Source organism: Pelodiscus sinensis, chromosome 3 (assembly GCF_052426305.1).
Source record: "Pelodiscus sinensis isolate ZL-2025 chromosome 3, ASM5242630v1, whole genome shotgun sequence".
NCBI lineage: Eukaryota > Metazoa > Chordata > Testudines > Trionychidae > Pelodiscus > Pelodiscus sinensis.
This window is the reverse complement of record NC_143054.1, coordinates 861248-874273: the sequence shown is the minus strand read 5'-3', so window position 1 is coordinate 874273 and position 13026 is coordinate 861248. Positions and strand designations below refer to the sequence as shown.

Genomic DNA, 13026 nt, shown 5'->3' with positions numbered 1-13026 from the left:
CTATTGGTTGCAGTTCCTAGGCAATGGGAGCTGCAGAGTCAGCGCTAGGGTGGGAGCAGTGCAGAGCCGCCCAGACATACTTCAACCTAGCCAGGGGATGTTGCTGCTTCTGGGGAGCTGAGAAGAGCCAGGCAGGGCACCTCTAGCCCCTGCCAACCCAGCCCCCAGCAGCGATGGTTGTCGCAGGCTGCCCCCAAGCCCCTGTGACACCGTTGGCCAGAGCTTGCAGGATTCAGGTGGGGTGCATACTGCAAGCCGTGGGCCTGTTTCCTGCCCATGCCCCGTCCGTGACGTTCACTAAAAATGCCCCAGGCCTGGCTCTGGTGAGCTGTGTGTCCAACACCAGGGCTCGCTGTGCACAGGATGCAGAGCTGAGCGGCAGGGAACCCAGTTCCCCAGGCAGGGCGTTGTCCCAACCCTCGGAGAGCAAGGGACATCTGTGCCTGGTCCAGTGAGCCCTGGCGAGACGCAGCAGCTAGGGCTGGGGGAGAGCAGATGATTGTCCCCCACGGCGGGGAGGGGCTAAGCGCGGGATGAAGTGACCCCCGGGGAGAAGCTGCTGAGACGAGGCGTGGGGGATACGGGCAGGCTGCGGGCTCGGCGGCCGGGCTGAGGGGTAGGGGATACGGGCAGGCTGCGGGCTCGGCGGCCGGGCCGAGGGGTGGGGGATACGGGCAGGCTGCGGGCTTGTCGGCCGGGCCGAGGGGTGGGGGATACGGGCAGGCTGCGGGATTGGCGGCCGGGCCGAGGGGTGGGGGATACGGGCAGGCTGCGGGCTTGTCGGCCGGGCCGAGGGGTGGGGGATACGGGCAGGCTGCGGGCTCGGCGGCCGGGCCGAGGGGTGGGGATACGGGAAGGCTGCGGGCTTGGCGGCCGGGCTGAGGGGTGGGGGATACGGGCAGGCTGCGGGCTTGTCGGCCGGGCCGAGGGGTGGGGATACGGGCAGGCTGCGGGCTCGGTGGCCGGGCCGAGGGGTGGGGATATGGGCAGGCTGCGGGCTTGTCAGCTGGGCCGAGGGGTGGGGATGCGGGCAGGCTGCGGGCTTGTCAGCTGGGCCGAGGGGTGGGGATGCGGGCAGGCTGCGGGCTCGGTGGCCGGGCCGAGGGGTGGGGATATGGGCAGGCTGCGGGCTTGGCGGCTGGGCCGAGGGGTGGGGGATACGGGCAGGCTGCGGGCTTGGCGGCCGGGCTGAGGGGTGGGGGATACGGGCAGGCTGCGGGCTTGGTGGCTGGGCTGAGGGGTGGGGGATACGGGCAGGCTGCGGGCTTGGCGGCCGGGCTGAGGGGTGGGGGATACGGGCAGGCTGCGGGCTTGGCGGCCGGGCTGACGGGTGGGGGATACGGGCAGGCTGCGGGCTTGGCAGCCGGGCTGACGGGTGGGGGATACGGGCAGGCTGCGGGCTTGGCGGCCGGGCCGAGGGGTGGGGGATACGGGCAGGCTGCGGGCTTGGCGGCTGGGCCGAGGGGTGGGGATACGGGCAGGCTGCGGGCTTGGCGGCCGGGCTGAGGGGTGGGGGATACGGGCAGGCTGCGGGCTTGGCGGCTGGGCTGAGGGGTGGGGGATACGGGCAGGCTGCGGGCTCGGCGGCCGGGCCGAGGGGTGGGGGATACGGGCAGGCTGCGGGCTTGGCGCCTGGGCCGAGGGGTGGGGGATACGGGCAGGCTGCGGGCTCGGCGGCCGGGCCGAGGGGTGGGGATACGGGCAGGCTGCGGGCTTGGCGGCCGGGCCGAGGGGTGGGGATACGGGCAGGCTGCGGGCTTGGCGGCTGGGCCGAGGGGTGGGGGATACGGGCAGGCTGCGGGCTTGGCGCCTGGGCCGAGGGGTGGGGGATACGGGCAGGCTGCGGGCTTGGCGGCTGGGCCGAGGGGTGGGGGATACGGGCAGGCTGCGGGCTTGGCGGCTGGGCCGAGGGGTGGGGGATGCGGGCAGGCTGCGGGCTTGGCGGCCGGGCCGAGGGGTGGGGATACGGGCAGGCTGCGGGCTTGGCGGCCGGGCCGAGGGGTGGGGATACGGGCAGGCTGCGGGCTCGGCGGCCGGGCCGAGGGGTGGGGATACGGGCTGGCTGCGGGCTCGGCGGCCGGGCCGAGGGGTGGGGATACGGGCAGGCTGCGGGCTTGGCGGCCGGGCTGAGGGGTGGGGGATACGGGCAGGCTGCGGGCTTGGCGGCTGGGCCGAGGGGTGGGGGATACGGGCAGGCTGCGGGCTTGGCGGCTGGGCTGAGGGGTGGGGGATACGGGCAGGCTGCGGGCTTGGCGGCCGGGCCGAGGGGTGGGGGATACGGGCAGGCTGCGGGCTTGTCAGCTGGGCCGAGGGGTGGGGATACGGGCAGGCTGCGGGCTTGGTGGCTGGGCTGAGGGGTGGGGGATACGGGCAGGCTGCGGGCTTGGCGGCCGGGCCGAGGGGTGGGGATACGGGCAGGCTGCGGGCTTGTCGGCCGGGCCGAGGGGTGGGGGATACGGGCAGGCTGCGGGCTTGGTGGCCGGGCCGAGGGGTGGGGGATACGGGCAGGCTGCGGGCTTGGCGGCCGGGCTGAGGGGTGGGGGATACGGGCAGGCTGCGGGCTTGGCGGCCGGGCCGAGGGGTGGGGGATACGGGCAGGCTGCGGGCTCGGCGGCCGGGCTGAGGGGTGGGGGATACGGGCAGGCTGCGGGCTTGGCGGCTGGGCCGAGGGGTGGGGATACGGGCAGGCTGCGGGCTTGGTGGCCGGGCTGAGGGTGGGGGATACGGGCAGGCTGCGGGCTTGGCGGCTGGGCTGACGGGTGGGGAATACGGGCAGGCTGCGGGCTTGGTGGCCGGGCTGAGGGTGGGGGATACGGGCAGGCTGCGGGCTTGGCGGCTGGGCCGAGGGGTGGGGGATACGGGCAGGCTGCGGGCTTGGCGGCCGGGCTGAGGGGTGGGGGATACGGGCAGGCTGCGGGCTTGGCGGCTGGGCGGAGGGGTGGGGGATACGGGCAGGCTGCGGGCTTGGCTCCTGGGCCGAGGGGTGGGGGATACGGGCAGGCTGCGGGCTTGGCGGCTGGGCCGAGGGGTGGGGGATACGGGCAGGCTGCGGGCTTGGTGGCTGGGCCGAGGGGTGGGGGATGCGGGCAGGCTGCGGGCTTGGCGGCTGGGCCGAGGGGTGGGGATACGGGCAGGCTGCGGGCTTGGCGGCCGGGCCGAGGGGTGGGGGATACGGGCAGGCTGCGGGCTTGGCGGCTGGGCCGAGGGGTGGGGGATACGGGCAGGCTGCGGGCTTGTCAGCTGGGCCGAGGGGTGGGGATACGGGCAGGCTGCGGGCTTGGTGGCTGGGCCGAGGGGTGGGGGATACGGGCAGGCTGCGGGCTTGGCGGCCGGGCCGAGGGGTGGGGATACGGGCAGGCTGCGGGCTTGTCGGCCGGGCCGAGGGGTGGGGGATACGGGCAGGCTGCGGGCTTGGTGGCCGGGCCGAGGGGTGGGGGATACGGGCAGGCTGCGGGCTTGGCGGCCGGGCTGAGGGGTGGGGGATACGGGCAGGCTGCGGGCTTGGCGGCCGGGCCGAGGGGTGGGGGATACGGGCAGGCTGCGGGCTCGGCGGCCGGGCTGAGGGGTGGGGGATACGGGCAGGCTGCGGGCTTGGCGGCTGGGCCGAGGGGTGGGGATACGGGCAGGCTGCGGGCTTGGTGGCCGGGCTGAGGGTGGGGGATACGGGCAGGCTGCGGGCTTGGCGGCTGGGCTGACGGGTGGGGAATACGGGCAGGCTGCGGGCTTGGTGGCCGGGCTGAGGGTGGGGGATACGGGCAGGCTGCGGGCTTGGCGGCTGGGCCGAGGGGTGGGGGATACGGGCAGGCTGCGGGCTTGGCGGCCGGGCTGAGGGGTGGGGGATACGGGCAGGCTGCGGGCTTGGCGGCTGGGCGGAGGGGTGGGGGATACGGGCAGGCTGCGGGCTTGGCGCCTGGGCCGAGGGGTGGGGGATACGGGCAGGCTGCGGGCTTGGCGGCTGGGCCGAGGGGTGGGGGATACGGGCAGGCTGCGGGCTTGGCGGCTGGGCCGAGGGGTGGGGGATGCGGGCAGGCTGCGGGCTTGGCGGCTGGGCCGAGGGGTGGGGATACGGGCAGGCTGCGGGCTCGGCGGCCGGGCCGAGGGGTGGGGATACGGGCAGGCTGCGGGCTTGGCGGCTGGGCCGAGGGGTGGGGGATACGGGCAGGCTGCGGGCTTGGCGGCTGGGCCGAGGGGTGGGGGATACGGGCAGGCTGCGGGCTTGGCGGCTGGGCCGAGGGGTGGGGGATACGGGCAGGCTGCGGGCTTGGCGGCCGGGCTGACGGGTGGGGGATACGGGCAGGCTGCGGGCTTGGCGGCTGGGCGGAGGGGTGGGGGATACGGGCAGGCTGCGGGCTTGGCGCCTGGGCCGAGGGGTGGGGGATACGGGCAGGCTGCGGGCTTGGCGGCTGGGCCGAGGGGTGGGGGATACGGGCAGGCTGCGGGCTTGGCGGCTGGGCTGACGGGTGGGGGATACGGGCAGGCTGCGGGCTTGGTGGCCGGGCTGAGGGTGGGGGATACGGGCAGGCTGCGGGCTTGGCGGCCGGGCCGAGGGGTGGGGGATACGGGCAGGCTGCGGGCTTGGCGGCTGGGCTGAGGGGTGGGGGATACGGGCAGGCTGCGGGCTTGTCGGCCGGGCTGAGGGGTGGGGATACGGGCAGGCTGCGGGCTTGGCGCCTGGGCCGAGGGGTGGGGGATACGGGCAGGCTGCGGGCTTGGCGCCTGGGCCGAGGGTTGGGGGATACGGGCAGGCTGCGGGCTTGGCGGCCGGGCTGAGGGGTGGGGGATACGGGCAGGCTGCGGGCTTGGCGGCTGGGCGGAGGGGTGGGGGATACGGGCAGGCTGCGGGCTTGGTGGCCGGGCCGAGGGGTGGGGGATACGGGCAGGCTGCGGGCTTGTCAGCTGGGCCGAGGGGTGGGGATACGGGCAGGCTGCGGGCTTGGTGGCTGGGCTGAGGGGTGGGGGATACGGGCAGGCTGCGGGCTTGGCGGCCGGGCCGAGGGGTGGGGATACGGGCAGGCTGCGGGCTTGTCGGCCGGGCCGAGGGGTGGGGGATACGGGCAGGCTGCGGGCTTGGTGGCCGGGCCGAGGGGTGGGGGATACGGGCAGGCTGCGGGCTTGGCGGCCGGGCTGAGGGGTGGGGGATACGGGCAGGCTGCGGGCTTGGCGGCCGGGCCGAGGGGTGGGGGATACGGGCAGGCTGCGGGCTCGGCGGCCGGGCTGAGGGGTGGGGGATACGGGCAGGCTGCGGGCTTGGCGGCTGGGCCGAGGGGTGGGGATACGGGCAGGCTGCGGGCTTGGTGGCCGGGCTGAGGGTGGGGGATACGGGCAGGCTGCGGGCTTGGCGGCTGGGCTGACGGGTGGGGAATACGGGCAGGCTGCGGGCTTGGTGGCCGGGCTGAGGGTGGGGGATACGGGCAGGCTGCGGGCTTGGCGGCCGGGCTGAGGGGTGGGGGATACGGGCAGGCTGCGGGCTTGGCGGCCGGGCTGAGGGGTGGGGGATACGGGCAGGCTGCGGGCTCGGTGGCCGGGCTGAGGGGTGGGGGATACGGGCAGGCTGCGGGCTTGGCGGCCGGGCCGAGGGGTGGGGGATACGGGCAGGCTGCGGGCTTGGCGGCCGGGCTGAGGGGTGGGGGATACGGGCAGGCTGCGGGCTTGGCGGCTGGGCGGAGGGGTGGGGGATACGGGCAGGCTGCGGGCTTGGCGCCTGGGCTGAGGGGTGGGGGATACGGGCAGGCTGCGGGCTTGGCGGCTGGGCCGAGGGGTGGGGGATACGGGCAGGCTGCGGGCTTGGCGGCTGGGCCGAGGGGTGGGGGATGCGGGCAGGCTGCGGGCTTGGCGGCTGGGCCGAGGGGTGGGGATACGGGCAGGCTGCGGGCTTGGCGGCCGGGCCGAGGGGTGGGGGATACGGGCAGGCTGCGGGCTCGGCGGCCGGGCCGAGGGGTGGGGATACGGGCAGGCTGCGGGCTTGGCGGCTGGGCTGAGGGGTGGGGGATACGGGCAGGCTGCGGGCTTGGCGGCTGGGCCGAGGGGTGGGGGATACGGGCAGGCTGCGGGCTTGGCGGCCGGGCTGACGGGTGGGGGATACGGGCAGGCTGCGGGCTTGGCGGCTGGGCGGAGGGGTGGGGGATACGGGCAGGCTGCGGGCTTGGCGCCTGGGCCGAGGGGTGGGGGATACGGGCAGGCTGCGGGCTTGGCGGCTGGGCCGAGGGGTGGGGGATACGGGCAGGCTGCGGGCTTGGCGGCTGGGCTGACGGGTGGGGGATACGGGCAGGCTGCGGGCTTGGCGGCTGGGCCGAGGGGTGGGGATACGGGCAGGCTGCGGGCTTGGCGGCTGGGCTGACGGGTGGGGGATACGGGCAGGCTGCGGGCTTGGTGGCCGGGCTGAGGGTGGGGGATACGGGCAGGCTGCGGGCTTGGCGGCCGGGCCGAGGGGTGGGGGATACGGGCAGGCTGCGGGCTTGGCGGCTGGGCTGAGGGGTGGGGGATACGGGCAGGCTGCGGGCTTGTCGGCCGGGCTGAGGGGTGGGGATACGGGCAGGCTGCGGGCTTGGCGCCTGGGCCGAGGGGTGGGGGATACGGGCAGGCTGCGGGCTTGGCGCCTGGGCCGAGGGGTGGGGGATACGGGCAGGCTGCGGGCTTGGCGGCTGGGCTGAGGGGTGGGGGATACGGGCAGGCTGCGGGCTTGGCGGCCGGGCCGAGGGGTGGGGGATACGGGCAGGCTGCGGGCTCGGCGGCCGGGCTGAGGGGTGGGGATACGGGCAGGCTGCGGGCTTGGCGGCTGGGCCGAGGGGTGGGGATACGGGCAGGCTGCGGGCTTGGCGGCCGGGCCGAGGGGTGGGGATACGGGCAGGCTGCTGGCTTGGCGGCCGGGCTGAGGGGTGGGGATACGGGCAGGCTGCGGGCTTGGCGGCTGGACGGAGGGGTGGGGGATACGGGCAGGCTGCGGGCTTGGCGCCTGGGCCGAGGGGTGGGGGATACGGGCAGGCTGCGGGCTTGGCGGCTGGGCTGAGGGGTGGGGGATACGGGCAGGCTGTGGGCTTGGCGGTTGGGCTGACGGGTGGGGGATACGGGCAGGCTGCGGGCTTGGTGGCTGGGCTGAGGGGTGGGGGATACGGGCAGGCTGCGGGCTTGGCGGCCTGGCTGAGGGGTGGGGGATACGGGCAGGCTGCGGGCTTGGCGGCTGGGCCGAGGGGTGGGGGATACGGGCAGGCTGCGGGCTTGGCGGCCGGGCCGAGGGGTGGGGATACGGGCAGGCTGCGGGCTTGGCGGCCGGGCTGAGGGGTGGGGGATACGGGCAGGCTGCGGGCTTGGCGGCCGGGCTGAGGGGTGGGGGATACGGGCAGGCTGCGGGCTTGGCGGCTGGGCCGAGGGGTGGGGGATACGGGCAGGCTGCGGGTGTTTGGCGGCCGGGCTGAGGGGTGGGGTATACGGGCAGGCTGCGGGCTTGGCGGCTGGGCGGAGGGGTGGGGGATACGGGCAGGCTGCGGGCTTGGCGCCTGGGCCGAGGGGTGGGGGATACGGGCAGGCTGCGGGCTTGGCGGCTGGGCCGAGGGGTGGGGGATACGGGCAGGCTGCGGGCTTGGCGGCCGGGCCGAGGGGTGGGGATACGGGCAGGCTGCGGGCTTGGCGGCTGGGCTGAGGGGTGGGGGATACGGGCAGGCTGCGGGCTTGGCGGCCGGGCCGAGGGGTGGGGGATACGGGCAGGCTGCGGGCTCGGCGGCCGGGCTGAGGGGTGGGGATACGGGCAGGCTGCGGGCTTGGCGGCTGGGCCGAGGGGTGGGGGATACGGGCAGGCTGCGGGCTTGGCGGCCGGGCCGAGGGGTGGGGATACGGGCAGGCTGCTGGCTTGGCGGCCGGGCTGAGGGGTGGGGATACGGGCAGGCTGCGGGCTTGGCGGCTGGGCGGAGGGGTGGGGATACGGGCAGGCTGCGGGCTTGGCGCCTGGGCCGAGGGGTGGGGGATACGGGCAGGCTGCGGGCTTGGCGGCTGGGCTGAGGGGTGGGGGATACGGGCAGGCTGTGGGCTTGGCGGCTGGGCTGACGGGTGGGGGATACGGGCAGGCTGCGGGCTTGGTGGCTGGGCTGAGGGGTGGGGGATACGGGCAGGCTGCGGGCTTGGCGGCCTGGCTGAGGGGTGGGGGATACGGGCAGGCTGCGGGCTTGGCGGCTGGGCCGAGGGGTGGGGGATACGGGCAGGCTGCGGGCTTGGCGGCCGGGCCGAGGGGCGGGGATACGGGCAGGCTGCGGGCTTGGCGGCCGGGCTGAGGGGTGGGGGTACGGGCAGGCTGCGGGCTTGGCGGCCGGGCCGAGGGGTGGGTGATACGGGCAGGCTGCGGGCTTGGCGGCTGGGCCGAGGGTTGGGGGATACGGGCAGGCTGCGGGCTTGGTGGCTGGGCTAAGGGGTGGGGGATACGGGCAGGCTGCGGGCTTGGCGCCTGGGCCGAGGGGTGGGGGATACGGGCAGGCTGCGGGCTTGGCGGCCGGGCTGAGGGGTGGGGTATACGGGCAGGCTGCGGGCTTGGTGGCCGGGCTGAGGGGTGGGGGATACGGGCAGGCTGCGGGCTTGGTGGCTGGGCTGACGGGTGGGGGATACGGGCAGGCTGCGGGCTTGGTGGCTGGGCTGAGGGGTGGGGGATACGGGCAGGCTGCGGGCTTGGCGGCTGGGCTGACGGGTGGGGGATACGGGCAGGCTGCGGGCTTGGTGGCTGGGCTGAGGGGTGGGGATACGGGCAGGCTGCGGGCTTGGCGGCCGGGCCGAGGGGTGGGGATGCGGGCAGGCTGCGGGCTTGGTGGCTGGGCTGAGGGGTGGGGATACGGGCAGGCTGCGGGCTTGGCGGCCGGGCTGAGGGGTGGGGGATACGGGCAGGCTGCGGGCTTGGCGGCTGGGCTGACGGGTGGGGGATACGGGCAGGCTGCGGGCTTGGCGGCTGGGCTGACGGGTGGGGGATACGGGCAGGCTGCGGGCTTGGCGGCTGGGCTGACGGGTGGGGGATACGGGCAGGCTGCGGGCTTGGTGGCCGGGCCGAGGGGTGGGGATACGGGCAGGCTGCGGGCTTGGCGGCCGGGCCGAGGGGTGGGGATGCGGGCAGGCTGCGGGCTTGGTGGCTGGGCTGAGGGGTGGGGATACGGGCAGGCTGCGGGCTCGGCGGCCGGGCCGAGGGGTGGGGATACGGGCAGGCTGCGGGCTTGGCGGCCGGGCCGAGGGGTGGGGATGCGGGCAGGCTGCGGGCTTGGCGGCCGGGCCGAGGGGTGGGGATACGGGCAGGCTGCGGGCTTGGCGGCTGGGCCGAGGGGTGGGGGATGCGGGCAGGCTGCGGGCTTGGCGGCCGGGCTGAGGGGTGGGGTATACGGGCAGGCTGCGGGCTTGGCGGCTGGGCCGAGGGGTGGGGATACGGGCAGGCTGCGGGCTTGGCGGCCGGGCCGAGGGGTGGGGATACGGGCAGGCTGCGGGCTTGGCGGCCGGGCTGAGGGGTGGGGTATACGGGCAGGCTGCGGGCTTGGCGGCTGGGCCGAGGGGTGGGGGATACGGGCAGGCTGCGGGCTTGGCGGCCGGGCTGAGGGGTGGGGTATACGGGCAGGCTGCGGGCTTGGCGGCTGGGCTGACGGGTGGGGGATACGGGCAGGCTGTGGGCTTGGCGGCTGGGCTGAGGGGTGGGGATACGGGCAGGCTGCGGGCTTGGCGGCTGGGCTGACGGGTGGGGGATACGGGCAGGCTGCGGGCTTGGTGGCTGGGCTGAGGGGTGGGGATACGGGCAGGCTGCGGGCTTGGCGGCCGGGCCGAGGGGTGGGGATGCGGGCAGGCTGCGGGCTTGGTGGCTGGGCTGAGGGGTGGGGATACGGGCAGGCTGCGGGCTCGGCGGCCGGGCCGAGGGGTGGGGATACGGGCAGGCTGCGGGCTCGGCGGCCGGGCCGAGGGGTGGGGATACGGGCAGGCTGCACGCTTGGCGGCTGGGCCGAGGGTGGTCAGTGCTGGTTGGGGTGGTCCAGCCTCGTGGCAATGAGAGCGGCCCAGGAATGCCTAGTGCCACTGCCGGGCCGGGCCCTCCCTTGCCACGCGCTAGCTAAGGCTGAGGGCTCCCCAGCCTGGCCCCTCTGGCCATGCCAGGATGCAGCCTGAGCCCAGTGGCACACTGTCTGGTTCCCACAGCCAGAGCCCCGCACTCACCGGCAGGTACTGCCCCACCGTGGCGTGAGAGAGCGCTTGGACGTGCGGCGTCTTCTCCTTCACCTGCACCACCAGCTTCTCCACCTCCGTCAGGTCGTCTGAAGGCCGGAGGGAGCATGAGACAGGCAAGTCTCTCGGCAATGCAGAGCCATGGGCAATTTGCCATCGGCCTGCTGCAGAGGCCACAGAAACCCAGAGCTTGGCCCGCCCGCCTGCCGTCTGTCGCACCCTGGGCGCCAGGGCCGCGAATGGGCAGAGTGCAGCCGTTCCCTAGCCTGCCTCCTGAGCACAAGGGGACAGCATGGCAGTGAAAGGGTGTTGCTAGTGTGTGGGGGGGGGAACGTCGTACAGGCCACCCAGATGGCCTTGGAAATCAGAGCAACAGCCCTAGGATGAAACCGAGCAGTGCCGAGTGCACGGCCATGCTCCTTGGGACGCACCCCACCCTGGTTGCTGGGAAGGCGTCCAGGGGATGGGATGGAGCAGGAGAGAGATGCGGGCGTACTGGCTGATGGCAGGGTGCCACAAGCCGCCAGTGTGCTATGGCTTACTAACGGCTAGTGCACGGCTGGGATGCACCGCACAGCTACAGACAAACCGTGTCCGGTAAGGACAGGGACATGCTAGTGCCATTGGCGAGACTTCTGGGCTCCCGTGTGGAACAAAGATGGATTCCCATCGGGCCCGGTGCAGACAAGGGCCCCTCGGATCAAGGAAGGGAAACCTGCCTGTCCTGTCCTGTTCCTCACCCTTCCCAGGTAACCACCCGTTCAGCAAACAGAGGCAGAGACCCACAGCAAGAGGCCAAGGGGATCGATCGCTCAGCAGGGGAACAAAAGCTCCTTCCTCCCCCTCCCGGCGAGCGCTGACGCCTTCCCTCAGTGCCTGGCGATCGCTGACACCTTCCTCCCCCTTCCAGCGAGCTCCTACGCCTTCCTCCCCCTCCCGGCGAGCTCCTACGCCTTCCTCCCCCTCCCGGCGAGCTCCTACGCCTTCCTCCCCCTCCCGGCGAGCACCAACGCCTTCCTCCCCCTCCCGGCGAGCTCCTACGCCTTCCTCCCCCTCCCGGCGAGCTCCTACGCCTTCCTCCCCCTCCCGGCGAGCACCGACGCCTTCCTCCCCCTCCCGGCGAGCACCAACGCCTTCCTCCCCCTCCCGGCGAGCTCCTACGCCTTCCTCCCCCTCCCGGCGAGCACCAACGCCTTCCTCCCCCTCCCGGCGAGCTCCTACGCCTTCCTCCCCCTCCCGGCGAGCTCCTACGCCTTCCTCCCCCTCCCGGCGAGCACCGACGCCTTCCTCCCCCTCCCGGCGAGCTCCTACGCCTTCCTCCCCCTCCCGGCGAGCACCAACGCCTTCCTCCCCCTCCCGGCGAGCACCGACGCCTTCCTCCCCCTCCCGGCGAGCACCGACGCCTTCCTCCCCCTCCCAGCGAGCACCAACGCCTTCCTCCCCCTCCCGGCGAGCACCAACGCCTTCCTCCCCCTCCCGGCGAGCACCGACGCCTTCCTCCCCCTCCCGGCGAGCACCAACGCCTTCCTCCCCCTCCCGGCGAGCACCGACGCCTTCCTCCCCCTCCCGGCGAGCACCGACGCCTTCCTCCCCCTCCCGGCGAGCACCAACGCCTTCCTCCCCCTCCCGGCGAGCACCGACGCCTTCCTCCCCCTCCCGGCGAGCACCGACGCCTTCCTCCCCCTTCCAGCGAGCACCAACGCCTTCCTCCCCCTCCCGGCGAGCACCGACGCCTTCCTCCCCCTCCCGGCGAGCACCAACGCCTTCCTCCCCCTCCCGGCGAGCACCGACGCCTTCCTCCCCCTCCCGGCGAGCACCAACGCCTTCCTCCCCCTCCCGGCGAGCACCGACGCCTTCCTCCCCCTCCCGGCGAGCACCGACGCCTTCCTCCCCCTCCCGGCGAGCACCGACGCCTTCCTCCCCCTTCCGGCGAGCACCGACGCCTTCCTCCCCCTCCCGGCGAGCACCGACGCCTTCCTCCCCCTCCCGGCGAGCACCGACGCCTTCCTCCCCCTCCCGGCGAGCACCGACGCCTTTCTCCCCCTCCCGGCGAGCACCGACGCCTTCCTCCCCCTCCCGGCGAGTGCTGACGCCTTCCCTCAGTGCCTGGCGAGCGCTGACACCTTCCTCCCCCTCCCGGCGAGCACCGATGCCTTCCTCCCACTCCCAGCGAGTGCCAACGCCTTCCCTTTGGGTCAGACCGAAGGTCCATCTAGCCCAGTATCCTGTCTGCCGACAGTGGCCAGCACCAGGTGCCCCAGAGAGGGTGGACCGAAGACAGTGATCAAGCGATTTGTCTCCTGCCATCCCTCTCCAGCCTCTGACAAACAGAGGCCAAGGACACCATTTTATCCCCTGGCTAATAGCCTTTTATGGACCTAACCTCCATGAAATTATCTAGCTTCTCTTTAAACTCTATTATAGTCCTAGCCTTCACCGCCTCCTCTGGCAAGGAGTTCCACAGGTTGACAACACGCTGTGTGAAGAAGAACTTTCTTTTATTAGTTTTAAACCTGCTCCCCATTAATTTCATTTGGTGACCTCTAGTTCTTCTATTTAGGGAACTAATAAATAACTTTTCTTTATCGGCCCTCTCCACACCACTCATGATTTTATAGACCTCTATCATATCCCCCCTCAGTCTCCTCTTTTCTAAACTGAAGAGTCCCAGTCGCTTTAACCTCTCCTCATATAGGACCCGTTCCAAACCCCTAATCATTTTAGTTGCCCTTTTCTGAACCCTTTCCAAGGCCAAAATATCTTTTTTGAGGTGAGGAGACCACATCTGTACGCAGTATTCAAGATGTGGGCGTACCATACCCGGCGAGCGCCGACGCCTTCCCTCACTGCCCAGCA

General features: G+C 73.7%; 1 protein-coding gene across 2 annotated transcripts in view; it reads right to left on the bottom strand.

The window, feature by feature from the left end:
• Positions 1–13026, bottom strand: part of GCKR (glucokinase regulator) — a 73684-nt gene that overhangs the window by 6443 nt on the left and 54215 nt on the right. The window contains exon 15 of one of the 2 annotated variants that reach the window (XM_075915729.2): positions 10162–10334. In XM_075915729.2, the coding sequence (XP_075771844.1) occupies positions 10162–10334 (173 nt within the window). The remainder of the gene's footprint in view (positions 1–10161; positions 10335–13026) is intronic. The other variant, XM_075915730.2, reaches the window with a different exon arrangement.